The sequence below is a fragment of the Anguilla anguilla genome, chromosome 18 (genome assembly GCF_013347855.1).
Source record: "Anguilla anguilla isolate fAngAng1 chromosome 18, fAngAng1.pri, whole genome shotgun sequence".
NCBI classification, from domain to species: Eukaryota; Metazoa; Chordata; class Actinopteri; order Anguilliformes; family Anguillidae; genus Anguilla; species Anguilla anguilla.
In genome coordinates this window covers 7,201,439-7,217,771 of record NC_049218.1, presented here as the reverse complement: position 1 = coordinate 7,217,771, position 16,333 = coordinate 7,201,439, and the positions used below count along the sequence as shown (strand labels likewise).

At 44.6% G+C, this 16,333-nt stretch overlaps 1 protein-coding gene across 4 annotated transcripts in view; it reads right to left on the bottom strand.

Moving 5' to 3' along the window:
* vcla (vinculin a) overlaps window positions 1-15,904 on the bottom strand; it is a 55,825-nt gene extending 39,921 nt beyond the window's left edge. For 3 of the 4 annotated variants that reach the window (XM_035400453.1, XM_035400452.1, XM_035400454.1), the window contains exon 1: window positions 15,537-15,704. In XM_035400453.1, the coding sequence (XP_035256344.1) occupies window positions 15,537-15,704 (168 nt within the window). Of the gene's footprint in view, window positions 1-15,536 lie in introns of all 4 variants that reach the window. The other variant, XM_035400451.1, reaches the window with a different exon arrangement.
* Window positions 15,905-16,333: the final 429 nt, after the last annotated feature.

Here is a 16,333-nt window from a genome sequence, read left to right as displayed (position 1 = left end):
AGCTTGGATGAGACGCCCATTCCCAGAATTCCATAGGTATTATTAGCGCTGTGTGCCAGCCAGTGAGAAGGAAACCCGGGATATAACTGCCGTCATCGCCCACGCTCCGCTCGATCACCATTGGCTGGCAGGGTCGGCAGGGGGCTGCCATGGCAACACCAATCATCAGTACAGACATCCCTATATTTACGAGCGCCAGAACAACAAAGTCTCCGCACTGTGGCTGCTTTTCAACACATCTAATGGACTCTCACTACAAACAAAGTGTGGCCAAAACAGCCAATAAAACTCAGAAATATTACATGCCGTATTACAAGAAAACACACTGTGAGAGCATCTTTACATCTGTTTACAGATGTTCATCTAAAACTTATCAAAACTGTATGTGAAGGAGCTGTCGGGAGGCTAATCCTGTAAAAACACTGATCTATCGTGTGGATGGGCCCCACATTCTCATATCAAGTCCGCACTGTGCCAGTGCTGGCTGCGGCCAGCAGTCCTGCAGAGTGACGAAGGACTGGTGCAAGCTCAGTCCCAGGCAAAAGAGGGCTTCAGTCAGATGGGATGACAGCATTTCATCACACAGCAGCGACCCCTGCTGGTTGATCGGGTGCGCACAAATCTGCACATGAAATTCCTTCCTCCAACTCATGTCTGTGTGATTCTGATTTGCAAACTGCGGTGTAATACGAAGGGGCAACTGACATCAAGAGTGTCTGAGGAGAGGGGGCGGAGCATTACAAAATTGTTTTATGTGAATTCAATGTAAGGGACATTTTGTGGGACACACTCCTGTCATATATGGAAGAACTTCTTACAAAATAATTAATTTGATCGCGATCTCTGCAAATTTAGAAATAAATCAGTGCCCACATTACTCGGGAGGCCCTGATGAAAACTGCATCCATACACAGGAGATACATAATCAAGCCAGCCGTATGCCAATTGATGAGTTCTGGCCTAAAAGCATGATGGGAAACAGAGTAATAGTGAGCAGTACCGAAAGGTCGGCTGATTCTGAACTGAGCCGCCCAACATCATAGCCTGCTGCAACATACCGCGCAAACTAGAAATGGTCTGTTGTGACAAACCGCACAAACCACACACGACCTGCGGCGATTTACCGCAAATACACACCACACAAACAAACCAAACATGGCAGGTTGTGACAAACTGTACGTAACCTGTGGCAACGTACCGCAAAAACAAACCACACATGACCCACTGTAACCACACAAACCACACCAGGCCTGTTGTAACAAACCACACGACCAAGCCCCACACACGGCGTGTTGTGACATACCACACACACAGGGAAACACGTCCTGTTCTCGGCCACACAAACACACCCGCACGCAGGCCACGCAAGCTGTCCCTTGCTGCCGAAAAAAGAAGATGGCTCTCCTGCCCGAGCTGGCAGCGGGTGCGACGCCCAGCCGGCCCCCTCAGAGGGAGATGAAGTGGCTCGGACTGTGGAACAGACTCGGCTTTGTTGGGCTCCTCTGTGCGAGGGCTTGAGTTTATAAGAGTCCCCCCCCCCCTCTCTGCCCACGGGGAGGGCGTTTAGTGCCGGGAGACGGGGTGAACAGTTCAGCTCTTTATCCACGATTATTTCGCCCAAAAACGATGAATTTGAAATGGCTAATCTTGGCCTTAAATGTCACGATGTATTTTGTCCGATATGTTCTTTTTGGGAGTTCCGTGGCTCCCACACCAAATGTTGCCCGAAACGCTTGGCCTGCGAAGGCGACAGCGGGTCACAGCTCATTTCCGCAGCAGGTGGTTTGGGGCGGGTCTGTCGTGCCTCTCCGATGGCAGATAAAGCACTGAATTTAATGCCATTTTGCTGATAAGACCCATGCGGGCAAACGTTTGGGCCTTGTCTTTAACTTAGAAAAATTCACTTAAAAAGTAGTTAAAGAAAAATCTGACTTTTAAAAAGCTGAGTGAAAACCACCTGCTACAGTGTAGCATGTCCCACCATCTTCACTCACACTATTCAAAAACAAAGAGGCAGTAACTACGGTCATGAAAAAATGGGATTATCCACATTTTGAAAGCACAGCGGTTAAGAGTTCCTTGAACAGGGCTCAATAAGCAAGCAGACACAGCGAGGGCTCCTATACTTGCATTCGGGCACGTGCAGAAAATTTAAACCTCTGCCTTGAACAGGCATCAGTCACTGAGTACATTTCCTGCGCAGTCGCACTCCAGTCCACCGTGAGCTGCGCAGCTATTGGCTTCAAGGAGCACACTTCACACGCACAGGGACTGCTGTAGCCCGTCTGCCGCCATGGCGAGACTGGGATGTGTGTGTGTGCGTGTGTGTGTGAGTGTGTGTGTGTGTGTGTGTGTGTCAGTGGGTGCGTGCGTGTGGCGGGGTGACAGCGATTGCAAACCGGGGTGGAGGGAACGAAAACGTGTGGATTTCTTTTTCCCCAGATGGCAGACCCAAGACAGATGGCACACTAAGTGACCATCCGTGCTGTTTATAAGATGTGCACCCAGAATGCTTAAACAGACTTCAGAAGAAAATATTTACACATGTACATGTTATAGAGCCAAAGAAGCTACTATAAATAAATAAAACAACCGTATATAAGTATTAGTAAATAGTTTCTTTGATCGCCATAAATAACTTACGTTACAGAATTACTGGTCATTACAAAATCTACTGACAAGCCTGAGTGCTCAAAATAATTACTTGCGATGTACATAAAATGTAATAACAACTTCTCCAAAGGAGTTCTAGGACACTGAATTAGAACACTGAAAAAAGATTCCAAAATAGCTACTCTTCAAAAGATTAAAAATGGCTGATCTTCTCACATGGTTACTAAATGTTGAGGACAGCGCTTGCTCACGTGGGCAGTGAAAGCTGAGGACGTTTCCTGAACAGAAGCGATGACAAACACCAGCACTGAGGCTCCCCAAGAGGCATCTGGTTACAGCCTTCATGGAAAGGAGTCAGCATGCCGACGGAGCCCAGAACGGTAATGTCAGAACACTGTTTGCTCTTTTTCTCTCTCTGAGGACACCTGGCTTTCACCTGAAGCTTTGAGCATAGCCGCGAAGCGCTCCTGTAAACCAATGCAAGCTACTGTAGTATCGACCGGCACCATTTCAGCGGCAACCCCCTTAAAGAAAGGAATGGAGTCTTTTAAGGAATCTCATTCCAGTCACAAAGGCTTATTGTGGGTTCCAGGCAAATAAAAAATGAGGGGAAAAACCATTATTCACAGTCGCTGTGATTGTTTCAGGAAGAAAAAAAGAAAAAAATGACTGGAACGGCAGCAGGCACGGAAGTGGCTGTATTGATGAACTGCTTTAATGCATAATTAAAGAAGGGAGCTGGTAGCATTAGCTGCCTTGTGTTCTAATAAAGGCCTTCTAATCAGACGTTATTCATCAAAGTGCCTTGGTAATGGATTCTAGAAGAGTCCGGTCAAGGTCACGTGACGCTTCGCTGATGAGCATCTCCTTTATTCCTGCAACCTGTCCAAAAAAAACAAAACAAAAAAAAAACAAAAAACAGGCAAGACCGTATTGACTGCAACTGTGCATTGACCATAGGCTTGACGAGTGAATTCAAACTGCAGTTACATACATTCAGGTCCAGAATTATTCATGCCCTTGATGAAAATGAGGGAAAAAGCCTATACAGTATAAGATCTATACAGTATAAGATCAACAACACAGATCATGACCTATATACTTCATGCTCAAAGACATGAAAATGAATTCTTATTTCATCATAATTATTCTTTAAAAAACGTGTTTTATTCATAAATATAAATGTTTTCCCATTTCACTAGGGCATAACGTGGTAACTTCAAAAAGAAGCCAAGTCCAAAAGAACAATAACAGTGCACACTGATGGTGTATGGGAGGGCCAAAGGTCAGAGATAACATTATCACAGGTGAAAGCTACAGTATATTACCCGAAATTTAAGAATAGTGTACCAGCTATAATATAGCATAAGAATGAGGCAACACACGTAAAATCTCTTTGTCATTAATTTCCATGGGGAAAGCCAAAGAATTTTCAAATTAACAGAGGCAGACGGCTGGCCTAAACAAATCATGCAATGGGTACAAAAATACACACAAGGCTAAATATAGGGCCAACGTTTAGCACAATAATACTATGTTTTTATAAAATATTTTAAACATCTGGAACAGTTACAAACTTACCAGGAAGTGTATGTTGAGCGAACCCTCCGTTCCTGCAAGGACACTATTTTTTTAAACGACCGGGTTTTAACTGTGTAACTGCTTATGGCAGCGGCAGTTTGGCGCGAGTACGTCGCTTTCATAAATGTAGTGCGTACCATTTATGTTTGCCAGTCAAACACATTCGCTACTGTACATCTGTTCACCAACAATAATGCACAACAAATAACTTAAACATACACATCTGGTTTCAAACACTAAATATATTTATTTAACTATGCCATGTTCATTAAACGGAATGTTAGGAGTTGCTACTAACCGTTGTTTATTCAAATTGTTCCATGTTCAAACTGGACTGACGTAATCCGAACGTCACGATTTTGTGCAATTTTATCGGAAGCGCTGTACAAGAAGAATTGGCTATTTTAGACGTGGGGAAAACCATAAAGTGAATTCGTAATATTTTCTCAAACCCAATTAGATATGTTATTATTAGATATAAAGTATCAACTGATAACAAATGTATAACGATTTCTATCACATATACTAAAACATATACTGTCATTGAATATTGAATATAATTGAATATTATGAATAAAATATTGAATATTATATGGAAATTGTATAGTCTGGATAACGTGTAGTGTATATAAGCAGAGGTAATTTGCTGTCAGATGTGGCTGGCAGTAGGTGGGTATAATTGAATGGGTATAATTGATGAGCTGATTCTTTTGTTTTGTATATGTATATAAATGCAAATGTTTGTAAAATAGTTGGGGCCACTTTTATAAATAAAATACACTGGGGGGGGGGGGGTTTCGGGCGGGGTAGGTGCTGAGAACTGAGCACACCACAGTTCTCAGATCATCCTTTCTGTGTGTTCAAATAAAATATCACCACACAGTTATTGAGGACACCATACGGGATCTTCAACAAATGCACATACACATAAGCACACAGAAACAAACTATATTTAGACGATGATACCACGAACTGAAAACCACAGTGTACCACCTGTTTCTCCAGCCCCAGCCAACGGTATACAAAGTGTGCTCCAACTCAAAAGCAAACCCATGTCCAGAATCGACACATTAGCATCTTGAACTCTTGAATTTAGCACCACAGAGAGCACTAACACACTTGGAGGGAAGTGGGTCTGCCGTGATTTTGCTATAATAAATCGATGACTCACTGCATCTTTAAGATCACATGAATCTGCAACTTATTTGGGTTCTTCAAACAACGTGATGTTAGGGTTCTGGTTTCAGTGTGCGTCCACTAAGGACAGCATTCTGCACTACGATACTGGTGATCCTAGTGTAGGTGCTCTAAGGACAGCACACTACGGCGTGATATCAGCAATCCTAGTGTAGGTGTTCTAAGCACAACAATATGTACAATGATATCAACAATCACAGTACACTGTATCAGCCATCCTAATCTATTTGCCCTAAGGACAACACGCTGTACTGTGATAATGCTTATATACAGTAACGTTCTCCAGGCCTTTTCGAGATTCCCATTCAGGCCACCTGAATCTGACTGAATGGCCGTTTCATGAGGTGTTACGCGCAAAACGGGGGATTGATGACCGAGCTGCAGCCTTGCTGACTCATAGCTGCACGCTCACATTGACCGCGCCCCCCACATACGCGGGACACAAATAGGGAAGACATTAGGGGAGGCCAAACTAGGCCAGGGTGGCAAAAGGGCGCTGACCCTCGGTACCTTTGGGTCGTACCTTCTATGAATTTTGGCGACAGCAACACTTTTTGCAGGAGAGTGGTCTTCCTTTCCTTATGTGTCCGAGAACTTAACGTAGGTTTACGAGGACAGAGGGAAAGTGTGGGGTGAGGTCAGTAGCCCCCCTGGAGTATTTTAAGGTCTGGGAGATTAGGTGTGCCCACCCTCTCCAACACTGTCCATGTCTGTGTGTTCAACCCAGGAAGAACTACTGACTCGACTCAAGATCTTGAAGTTATGTATTCATTAGGGAAGAAAGGAACAATAACCCAGTCCAAACAATGACTGCAAATAGATGGTCTGTCATGTGCATTGAATATATTTAATTAGCTCAGGATTCTGGGAAAGGGAGATTTAAGGCTGAATTAAATACTGCAATTTTTCCTTAACAGTGTTACTGGCTCCATTCCTTTTTTTTGTTGTTAATTTAAGGAACATATGAATTCAGTTTAGCGCAGAATCTAATTACTGTACAAAGTAACATTTTTATACATCCAGTCCTTAAAGTGTGCTATGTTTGGCTTTTAGTTTGGTTTAATTTTGTTTAAGTTTATATACTGCAAATAAAAAGTAAATCCTGAAAAAGAAATAAAGGCAAAAAAGCTAAAAATTCCATACCTCTTAATTTTGTTTTTTCACGAAACATTGCACAGCAGATAGAACGATTCATTTGTAAACATACTGGTTCAGTTTAAAGGAGGAAGTGACACAGTCGCGTAGCGGGAGGTTAAAAACAAACCAGCAACAGGATCCCAGCAGTGCTGCTTCCTGGCACTTCTCCAAAGCCAATCAGGGAGCTTCGCGCGTGAGGATGTCACAATGATGGGGCGGGGCCACTGGCCAGACCAGGCTTCGGAGATGGACAGACAGACAGACAGACAGGTGTGAAGACCCTCCTGCATTACGAAGCCAAGGCTGGCCGAACCTCGGGTTTCTCTGACCGCCATAAAAAGCCAGCAAGGAGAAGATGGGGGAGGATGGGTGGGGGGGGGGGGGGGGGGGGGGGGGGGAGATGGGAGAGAAGGGGTGGGGTGGGGGGGGTCTGAAGTGTGGTGGTGAAAGTCCCTCAGGCACTCATTAGAACGGGTGAGTTCGGTCACCGCTTTCCCTCCCGGTTAAAAAATGTCCACACGTCTTTACAGCCCGAGCAGCAGCCCTTCAAAAAGGTCCTTCTCACACGTCATTACAATGGAGGATATCTGTATGCCTCCTATTCTCTGGCCAGGTTGTGGGTGGGGGGGGTGGGGGCAGGGTTAAAAGCCCTTGTATGAAATCTCCCCCCGATCGCTCTCCTTTGTTAACCAGGCGCGCCGTGACAAGGACCCACTTGTGGAAGGGTGCGAGTGGAGTGGAGCTGTGTGCAGCTCAAGGCCCCGGTCCTCTTAACGTCAGTAACGGGCCCTGTTGACGCGCGCGCTGAGGGAAGCAGGGCACGGCCGCGGTGAGGACCGCCGCGCGCGCCACAACCCGTACGCCGCTAACACCGCGCAGAGCCCGCCCTGCTCTACCGCACGGATGAGGACACGCAGCACGGATCAGGACACGTACCGCTACCACACCCCCCCCCCCCCCCCCAGCTCCTCAAGGGAACTGTAACAAAAAATTTAGGATCCTGAATGCACCTGCCCTCCTGGTCTCTAAATGGCTTGGGGAGTGACACTGTAGTGAGGAACAGGTGACGCTAGACCTCCCCCCCCCCCCCCGCCCCCGTACGGAGGCCCCAGTCCCCCCATGACCTCTTTTTTAGTTTTCAGCTCCACTGACCGTCACTGCCCCCAGCACTCACACCCCCCGCCCCCTTCCAAACCAGTAAACCTATTTATTCCTCCCACGCTTAATTACTTGAATTCTGTTACATCCCCTTTTACAAGCACACGATATAACACCTCACATACTTAACTCCCAGCACAAAAAGCCACCACTACTCCCTCCTAGAGGTAGGGTTGGGTATTGCTAGGAATTTACTGATATATGTACCAGTACTGCTGGCTTTGGACCCGGTGCTTTACAATACCACTCACCGGTACCATCTCTTTTAAATGGAGTAAAATGTCCATTACTGCTGGTCTGAACCAGATATCAGAACTGTGCTGTAAACGTGTGCATCTGGTAGAGTAAGAGAAAATGAACCTGACTCTGATCCAAACTAAATCCATCGGTACCTTACAAAGGAACCCCTCCCAGAAAAAGCATTCACTACGCTGAAAGCTCCCCATGTGAGCAGAGATTGAGAGGCAGACATAAACATTTCGTAGGGCTTCAAACAAGCAGACTCCCTGGATTGTGTTACCTGAATGCGAAGCCCGCTGCCATTTAAAAGCCTGGATTATGCAAAGGCCTGTGGTGTTTGTTACACACACTGAGCCAAGAGAGGCCCGTTTCCCTCACGTACAGAAACATACACACACACACACACACAGCTAGACAGACATACACACATGCACACAGACACACACACATGCACACACACACACACACACACACATAGATAGACAGACATACACACATGCACACAGACACACACACATGCATGCACACACACAAACACACACACACACACAGACAGACAGACATGCACACACACACACACACACACACATACAGGACTGACTGTTCTAACTTACAACACACAGGATCCTGCAAAGCAGCACAGCACACTGCATTGCCACATTTTCATTGCTCTGCCTAATCATGTTATGCTCATTTCACCCATAGGCTCGCAGATTACGCCGCCATTGATCAAGTTAAAAGTGCCTCCGCCTTCCTGATCTCCTATTTTCAGGGTACCCCCCCCCCCCCCCCCCCCCCCCGTGTCTTGTTTTTTATACCGCCCCCCCCCCCCCCCCCCCCCCCCCCCCCCCCCGCCCCAGTGTCTTGTTTTTTATACCCCCCCCCCCCCCCAATGTCCTGTTTTTTTACACCCCCCCCCCCCAAATCACTGCTCTGCTTCAGAGTCAGGAGCACTGTGAACGGCATATAAAAATCTTTTTCTCCACGATAAAGACCAGGCTGGGAAGACCAGCGGACCTAATCAACGGCAAGAGCCAAAGGCCCTCTCAGCAGCCACTCAGATTTATGACCTCAGAGCTCTTTTTAGCATTCCGCATCATACCCCTACCCTCACCCACTAGTATTCAGATCACCGTTTTCTTCTTTTTTTCTTTTTTTGCCATCTCAAACACTGTATCACACCCTTAGGCTACTCAGGGGCAATATCGATGCCACCTGGGTGTAAGAGAACAGCAAACCCAGCCGCAGAAGAGAGGAGGAAAAGCTCACTGAGAAGGTGACAATTTCATCCCGTAAACAACCCTTCACATGCACATAATAAGTCAAGAAATTCACAGGAGGTTTAGCGAAAGAATGGTAATGGATTGACTAGACGGGGTGATGAGTTTTCTTTAATAACTCAAGGAAATATAAACATTATCAATCAAAATAAGTAATTCCCATCATTTTAAATTCCCAGAATTTTGGATTAAAATTGAATTAGGACCAATCAGCGATTCATATCCTTGGTCATAACAGGCTTAGTTGAATTAAAAAGCTCTTGCACATCTAGAATATTCTAGAAGCTTACAAGAACAGAGGCAGATAACATCAACTGTGATTTATCAGACAAAATGATAAGCAGGTCCCACTCAAACATAAGGGTGCCAACTACCTGTCACAAAGAATAAGGGGGTGGGGCTTACTACCTGTCACAAGGGATAAGGATGAGGAGCCAACCACCTATCAAAAAGACATGCCTTCAACTATACTGTATATGTACATATTTTCAGTGATCTATCTCATGTGAATTGTTCTCACTCCCACTGAATCTAATATCCATCGCCTAGGATGCCGTATTTTTCCGTGTCTTGCCCCAATCCAACCTAAAACAAAAACAACAAGTCAACAATTCTCTTGCAGAAAATACAGGCCTATATTTATCTCATTAAAACAGATATTTATCTCTAAAAAAAAAAAAATAAGTTGGCTTTCCAAAATCTCCAATAAACAATAAACAAACCCTCTCTTTGAAGAGCCGGCCAGAATGTGTCTCAGCTTGTTGGAAACTCAAAGACTAAAAAGCACAATGATTTGGCGTCAGGGAAGAGGACTGGCTCCTTATGGTTGGCTGAACATCTGACGTTTAAATACAGCTGAATAAAAAGGGCTACTGTGTTCTTGAGACACATCAGAACCCTTAAATGTCCATCTATGAGTGTGCATCTCTTGTCCGAGACATCCACAGCCCTAAACACTATAAGACCCCCTAAACCAGCAACTGATTGGCCCTGTAAAACAGCAACTGAATGGTGCAGATTTTTCATAATGAATTTGGAGTGGAGCAAAAATACATGCGATCTCCAGTCAACGGCACACGTGTGCATGCGAAGGCTTATTATCGTTATCCATTTCACAACTGGAACAGTAGGATAATGCAACAGAAGAGAGGTTATTGCATTGTTATTTGTGAAGCATTTGTAAGGAATTTGTGACCAATATGCAAAACGGATCTGTTTCAAGATACACCTGAACAGACATTACAGCAAACTACTATGAACACTTTGGTTTTTTCAGAATGCTTTCTCAGAATTCTAAGTCAGTGTTCTAGAACTTCATTGCTGTCAATTACCAGTAGTGATTGACAGAACAGCATTAGAATGTTCCATTGAGAACATTATAATCACATATTTGTGATCTTACACGTCAATGGGTTAAACAGACTTGGCATGCATTCATGCCCCGGACGCAGCAACTTTAAAGTAAGACTCATCACACAGATAAAGGCCCTTTAACTACCAAACCAGCGAAAGCAGCACTGATACCCCGCCTTGCTCTCGTAAGGGCGCGGTGACTGCAAGCTTTTGTTCCGGTCAGGCACTGAACCATCTGACTCCACTGTAAATTGCCTCAATTGAACCAATTTAGCTTCCCTCAGATCTGAGTGCCTGTGGTCTAAATAGAGAAAAGCTTGAACGCCTGTGGCCTTGCGGTCCATCATCCCATGCTTTTCTGCAATCTTAGGGGTTGTTGGGTGGCGCATCCTGTTAAGCCACCGTTTTAATACACGGAGGCGTGGATGTGTCAGGCACTTTTTACTGCAGGAAAAAAAATAGTTGCACTTCTGAATTCTGATTTGCAGCTGCATTTCACAATAATAGTAATTCTACTGACTGAACATTCTTACTGAATAATGCAGTTACTGTTTTTCCTTTATAAAACACATGGCGGTCATTACTGTGGCTGCCCTTGCAAAAATGCATCCCGGAGAATTTCATAAATTGGCTAATTTATGATCAGCGCTGTAGCAAAATGTTTGTCCAACAGGATATTTCTCTGCGGGATATTTTTGTGTGAAGCCTTGAAGCAGCTCTTTCTACAGCTTCTGTTCCAGGGTGTTGCGTTATAAACTTTGTTATAATTGACCAAGGAGCCCGGAAAAAATGGCATTCCCTTATGGTTGAGAATAATTAGTCGTCTGAATTGATTTCTCAGCTCAGTAAATTCGGTGAGAATGAACACAGTGCTCTACGCTAACTAATGCTCTGTCCAACACATACGGTAAACAGGGTAATTTCATTTGGAAAACAACTATTGTCATCAACTTCCCGCTTCTTAGACTCAAATAAAACTGTCACCAAATGCTTGGCCCAGAGGAGACACTGCAGCAGAGAATTAATCCACCTGAACTCGTTAAACGGGCAAAGGAGGTTAGTATTGTTGAAGCTAAGACCACAGATATCCCTGATTCAGATAGACTCAGACAATAGTACAAGCACACTTAAGTTAATATAGCTTTATTGCTCAATCAACACTGAAAAACCACACAATTCTCTCTAGGGGTTTCGTCATACTTGTTCCTGGTTATGGTTATACACTTTGTTGTACGTCGCTCTGGATAAGAGCGTCTGCCAAATGCCTGTAATGAAACATAGAAAAATATGACAACTTAGCACTCCTTAACTCAATTCATTCTCTTATATAATAAGACAGAATGAGTATCTTCTGTCTCTAACCCTGTAGTAATACTGCTGCTTTTGTAAACATCCTGATTGCACCCATGTACTTTGTTTTATAAATTGCTCTGGATAAGAGCAGCTGGTAAATGGATGTAATCTACTGAATGTATTTACTTGAAACAAGATGGAACAGGTGCTTTTAACAGAAATATTTTGCCGTGGTATCATATGTGAAAATATACAAAAATAAAATAACACAGCTCTGGATCAGAGTGGCCGCTTAATGGATGTAATCTAATGTATTCACATGAAACAAGACGGATCAGGTGCTTTTATCAAAAATACTTTGCGGGGTATTTTTGTGAAAATATGCTTAAAAAAAAAAAGAAGAACAAGGCATATAATTAGATTTCCTTGCCTCTTCCCAGCAAAAGCAATGGGGAGGAGGAAACACTCCTAAAAATAAGGGCTCAGACAGCAACCTTACTTCAATCTATCTATCGGTCAAGCTAATGTGTTCTGACTCAGTCTTCATCAGACAAAGGACAAAATATGCACAACATGGTGTATTGAGTTAATATATCAGTATCCTGCTAAGACCCAGGAAGTATTTTTTTCCTCTATAGGGGACATAAGTCTCCCTTCTTAATCACAAGAATAATATACGGTGCCATGAAAAAGTATTTTCTCCCTTCCTGATTTCCTAAAATTCCTCCACTGAGATGTGAAAGACTGATATCATATTATAGGAAGCATTTGGTTGCAGTTGCTGCTAAAGGTGGTGCGACAAATTATTAATTTGTTTAGTAATTTGTTTACAATCTGCACCTCCAACGAGCTACGCTGTGCAATGAATGAGTATCATAAAAAACTGAGGTAGATAGAGGAGCACTTAAAAAGCTGTACGCTTTCATATTAGCAGGCCATAGCATGTGCATGCCAGTACACTTTGCTCCAACAAAGATGGAGATACAGGCTTCATGAGCAGCATTCCTCAGTCACAAGATAAAAATGTCACTGCACTGCACTGATCCAAATTTAACCCCAACAACTGCCCTGGGCCTCCCAATCATCACCAAAGAGGACATCCCAGAAATAGGCCCCTCAAGGCTCAGCGTTGCCAACTTAGCACCTTCGTCGCAAGATCTAGCAACTTTTCAGACCACCCAGATGCCAGCCCCTCCCCTGCCCCCCCCCCCCCCCCCCCAAAAGTGGTGGAGGACATTTTTTGAGACTTTTTTCAGAATTTACCTGACGAGACTTTGGCCACTTTTCAAAATGGATCTGTTAACGAAACAACAGCTGCTTGCCGCACAGTTAATTTCACTTGCTGGCTGGGGCCCTAGCAGGCTGCTTTGATGGGCAATTAAATCAGGCAACCCCCACTACCCTCCCCCCCACTCCACCACCCCCCCTCCCCCCCCTCATTCCACCCACCCAGTCAGTGATATCATCAGCATCACCCAGCACTCATCGCCACTTTCCCACGTCACCTAGCAGCTTCTAGTGGTGAGTCGGCCACTCGCCAGTGACATCACGTACAAAAAGTTGCCAACTCTGGTCCAGGCTACAGGAGACGGGCTTCCTGTGAGGGTACGGAAGTGCCCCCACATGCACCCCATCCATGGAGCGATGCCAGAGGGGGACACAGAGGAGAATGAACTCGGTGACAGATTTTCATTTCTGCAGCTGAGAACGAGGGAATCGTTGCACGGCACAGCGCCAGTAACCATCGGGAAGGCATTGTGGGACTGACGATCCCCCACTGGAGCTGGTCCTCCAAGGGATGAATTACACTGGACATTAACACAACTTTTTATTTTTCATTTTTAAACTGAACCCTCAAGAAACCCACTCCCTTCCAACACCAAATCATCCAAGCATTACAATGTGCTAATTCTCCAAGCTTCACCCTTTTGCCCCGATACCAGTGACTTTACTTCCTATCATCTTATGAAGACCCACGTGACTGTCCGCTTGTCTGCTCACTGAAATAATCTGTTTCTGGGACAGTAAAGCCACTGTTCCAACACCAGCGCTGTACTGCACATACGGCACGACTTTTTCCAAGCGCATGTGCTTTTCTGAAACAGATTTGAAGGCTCGGTTCTGCCATAGCAGCTGAACACTGCAGTCTGTCACCCTCTGCTTGCTTGCGTTTCAATCCTTGAGGGACGTTGAGAATCATTTCCACTATTTTCAGTCTGCCAGTTTTCCACCGTGACTGTTGTGAACGGGTAAAATGCAAATGTTGAGCACCAACAGAGACTTCTTCATAGAAGCTTGGTTCATCTAATAACAGCAGTAAGAAAAAATGAAGAAAGACTCCCTTCATAATCCCGTAACACTCGACTTCAATACACTGAAAATCTGAAGCCAGCAAGACATCATATTTCCCAGAATTCAGTGCACTCTTTCGGCTGTAGCAGCCTAAAGCCTGAAATTGTGAGCTGCACAGAATTTCCATCAATTTAAATTGGGCCTCAATGTTTTCAATTAAAAACAAAAAAAATCAATGCCTTAATGTAGTGAGATACTGGGAAATCAGATACTTTCTTAAAACAACATGTATGAGGAACAGGGCAGCATGCTGTGCTTTACAAAACTTTATTATTAGAAATTATATCTTTTTTAAATCACTAACCTTGTTGCATGTACTGTAGCAAGAACCATCAGAACTATTTCTTTCTAGTAGTGACAATTTAAGGTCCTGTGAAAATGTGGCTGCCTGTTGCTATTGTTACGTAGTCCGGGCAGGATTTTTTTTTACCGCGAGAGCAGCTGGGTGCCTGCCAAAATATGACTAATCTAAAACTAGAATGGGGCTTCCCTGCTCACTGCACTGAATTCAACCCTGTGCAGAATGCTTTCTGACTTACCTTCGGATTTCTGATGACCTGCATTCTGTATCAATACGTTTTCTTCTATACAAGGCAAAAACTCAGCTCTCCAAAATGTCAGAATTACACCACACAGAAAGCAGTCTTTGCACATAAATAAACCATATACGGCCATCAAAACTGATTGATTTGTCCTTGAAATTACAAGGTTTTATTTACGGTTGTTAAGCAGCTATGAGAGCGTTCGTAGTGACTGATTGTTATCAATCAATTCAGAGGGGATGAGAAAGAGCAAGTAACGACTGCAGCTGGGATTACCAACGGATAAAAACGAAAACCACTCAACTGCCTCTACGCAGGTAATACTGGTGCGCCCGAAACACACCTCGCGCGTGGAACAACGTGTACACTTCGTTCAACATTATGTTTAAATTAAAAAGTGCATGTTATGGAATGCCATTCAATACAGCCTGAATGATTCGCACGCAGCGCATACAATTGTCAAATAATAATCCATTTTTCCTGATATCATTGCCAGCCTTGCCCAGCTGTTTGCCAGTGCAAGAGAGCGCCACATCCGTTGTAGTGCAATGATATCCATTCATTGTATCGACCAATGCCTTCTGCAAACTTTCTCCGGCAGTTGTGCATGGGCATGCGTGAAATGTTACTCGGAATAGACAGAGTCGATGCAATTGTTCATTCTGCGTGACAGCATCTTCGAAATCACGTGTAGGTGAAACCACGGGGTTAAGTCGGTGGCGTGAAAGCAGGTGCGCTTAATATTTTCTCTCGGATTTAAATGCAGCAGCTAAGTAAGCAGAGGACTCACCCTGACGAGGTTGCTGACCGCCGCCTGCACTACGGCCACTGGTCCGGTGAGATCTGGGATTGCCTTGCCGTCCACCTCCCCTTCCTCGTGCATTATCACTAAGTGGGATATCTGCTGAGCCACGGGCTCCAGGATACTCTCTATGGTCTTAGTGTGAAATACCGGCATGTTGATAACTTAAATCCGCTGCCCAAAAAGAGGAAAAAAATATGCGTTTGCTCAAACGCTCTTTTTATGCTATATTTTAATGTTATGTTTCGACAAAAAGACAAAAATCCAAATGTCTTTCGGGAGAGTTTCACTTTAAGAGGGAAACTACAAGCCTCACCCCCCCTCCAACCCAGCAACTGTGAGACTCCCAGCAGCAATTTCTAGCGTGTGAGCAACCTAAACCTCCACAAAATGATTCACCGCCCTCTGGCCAATAGGGGGACCAGTTATCGCGCGTAACCGCAGACCCGATTGGTGCGCGCTAACGCTGCTCTCGTCCTCGGTCACCCCCCACGCTACCTTTCCTGCCGAGTTTGCTGGAGACGCGAGCTCTTCGCAAATTACGTCATGCATTCTCTTGCCTAAAAAAGGAAAACGCTGGATCGGAGTCGTGAAGTGAGGATTTCAGAGAGCAATGAATTATTGCGCCGCATCATGTTGGACAGCAACAAAGTAATGTAAAACCAGCGCCAGTCCCTCCATGCATGCTAAAATTAGGTCGTAGATTTAATCACTGGTCTCTGGCGATAATTTATGCTGTAACGCTCGCCAGTTTTAAGGCAAACTTAGTGGGGTCTAATCACACG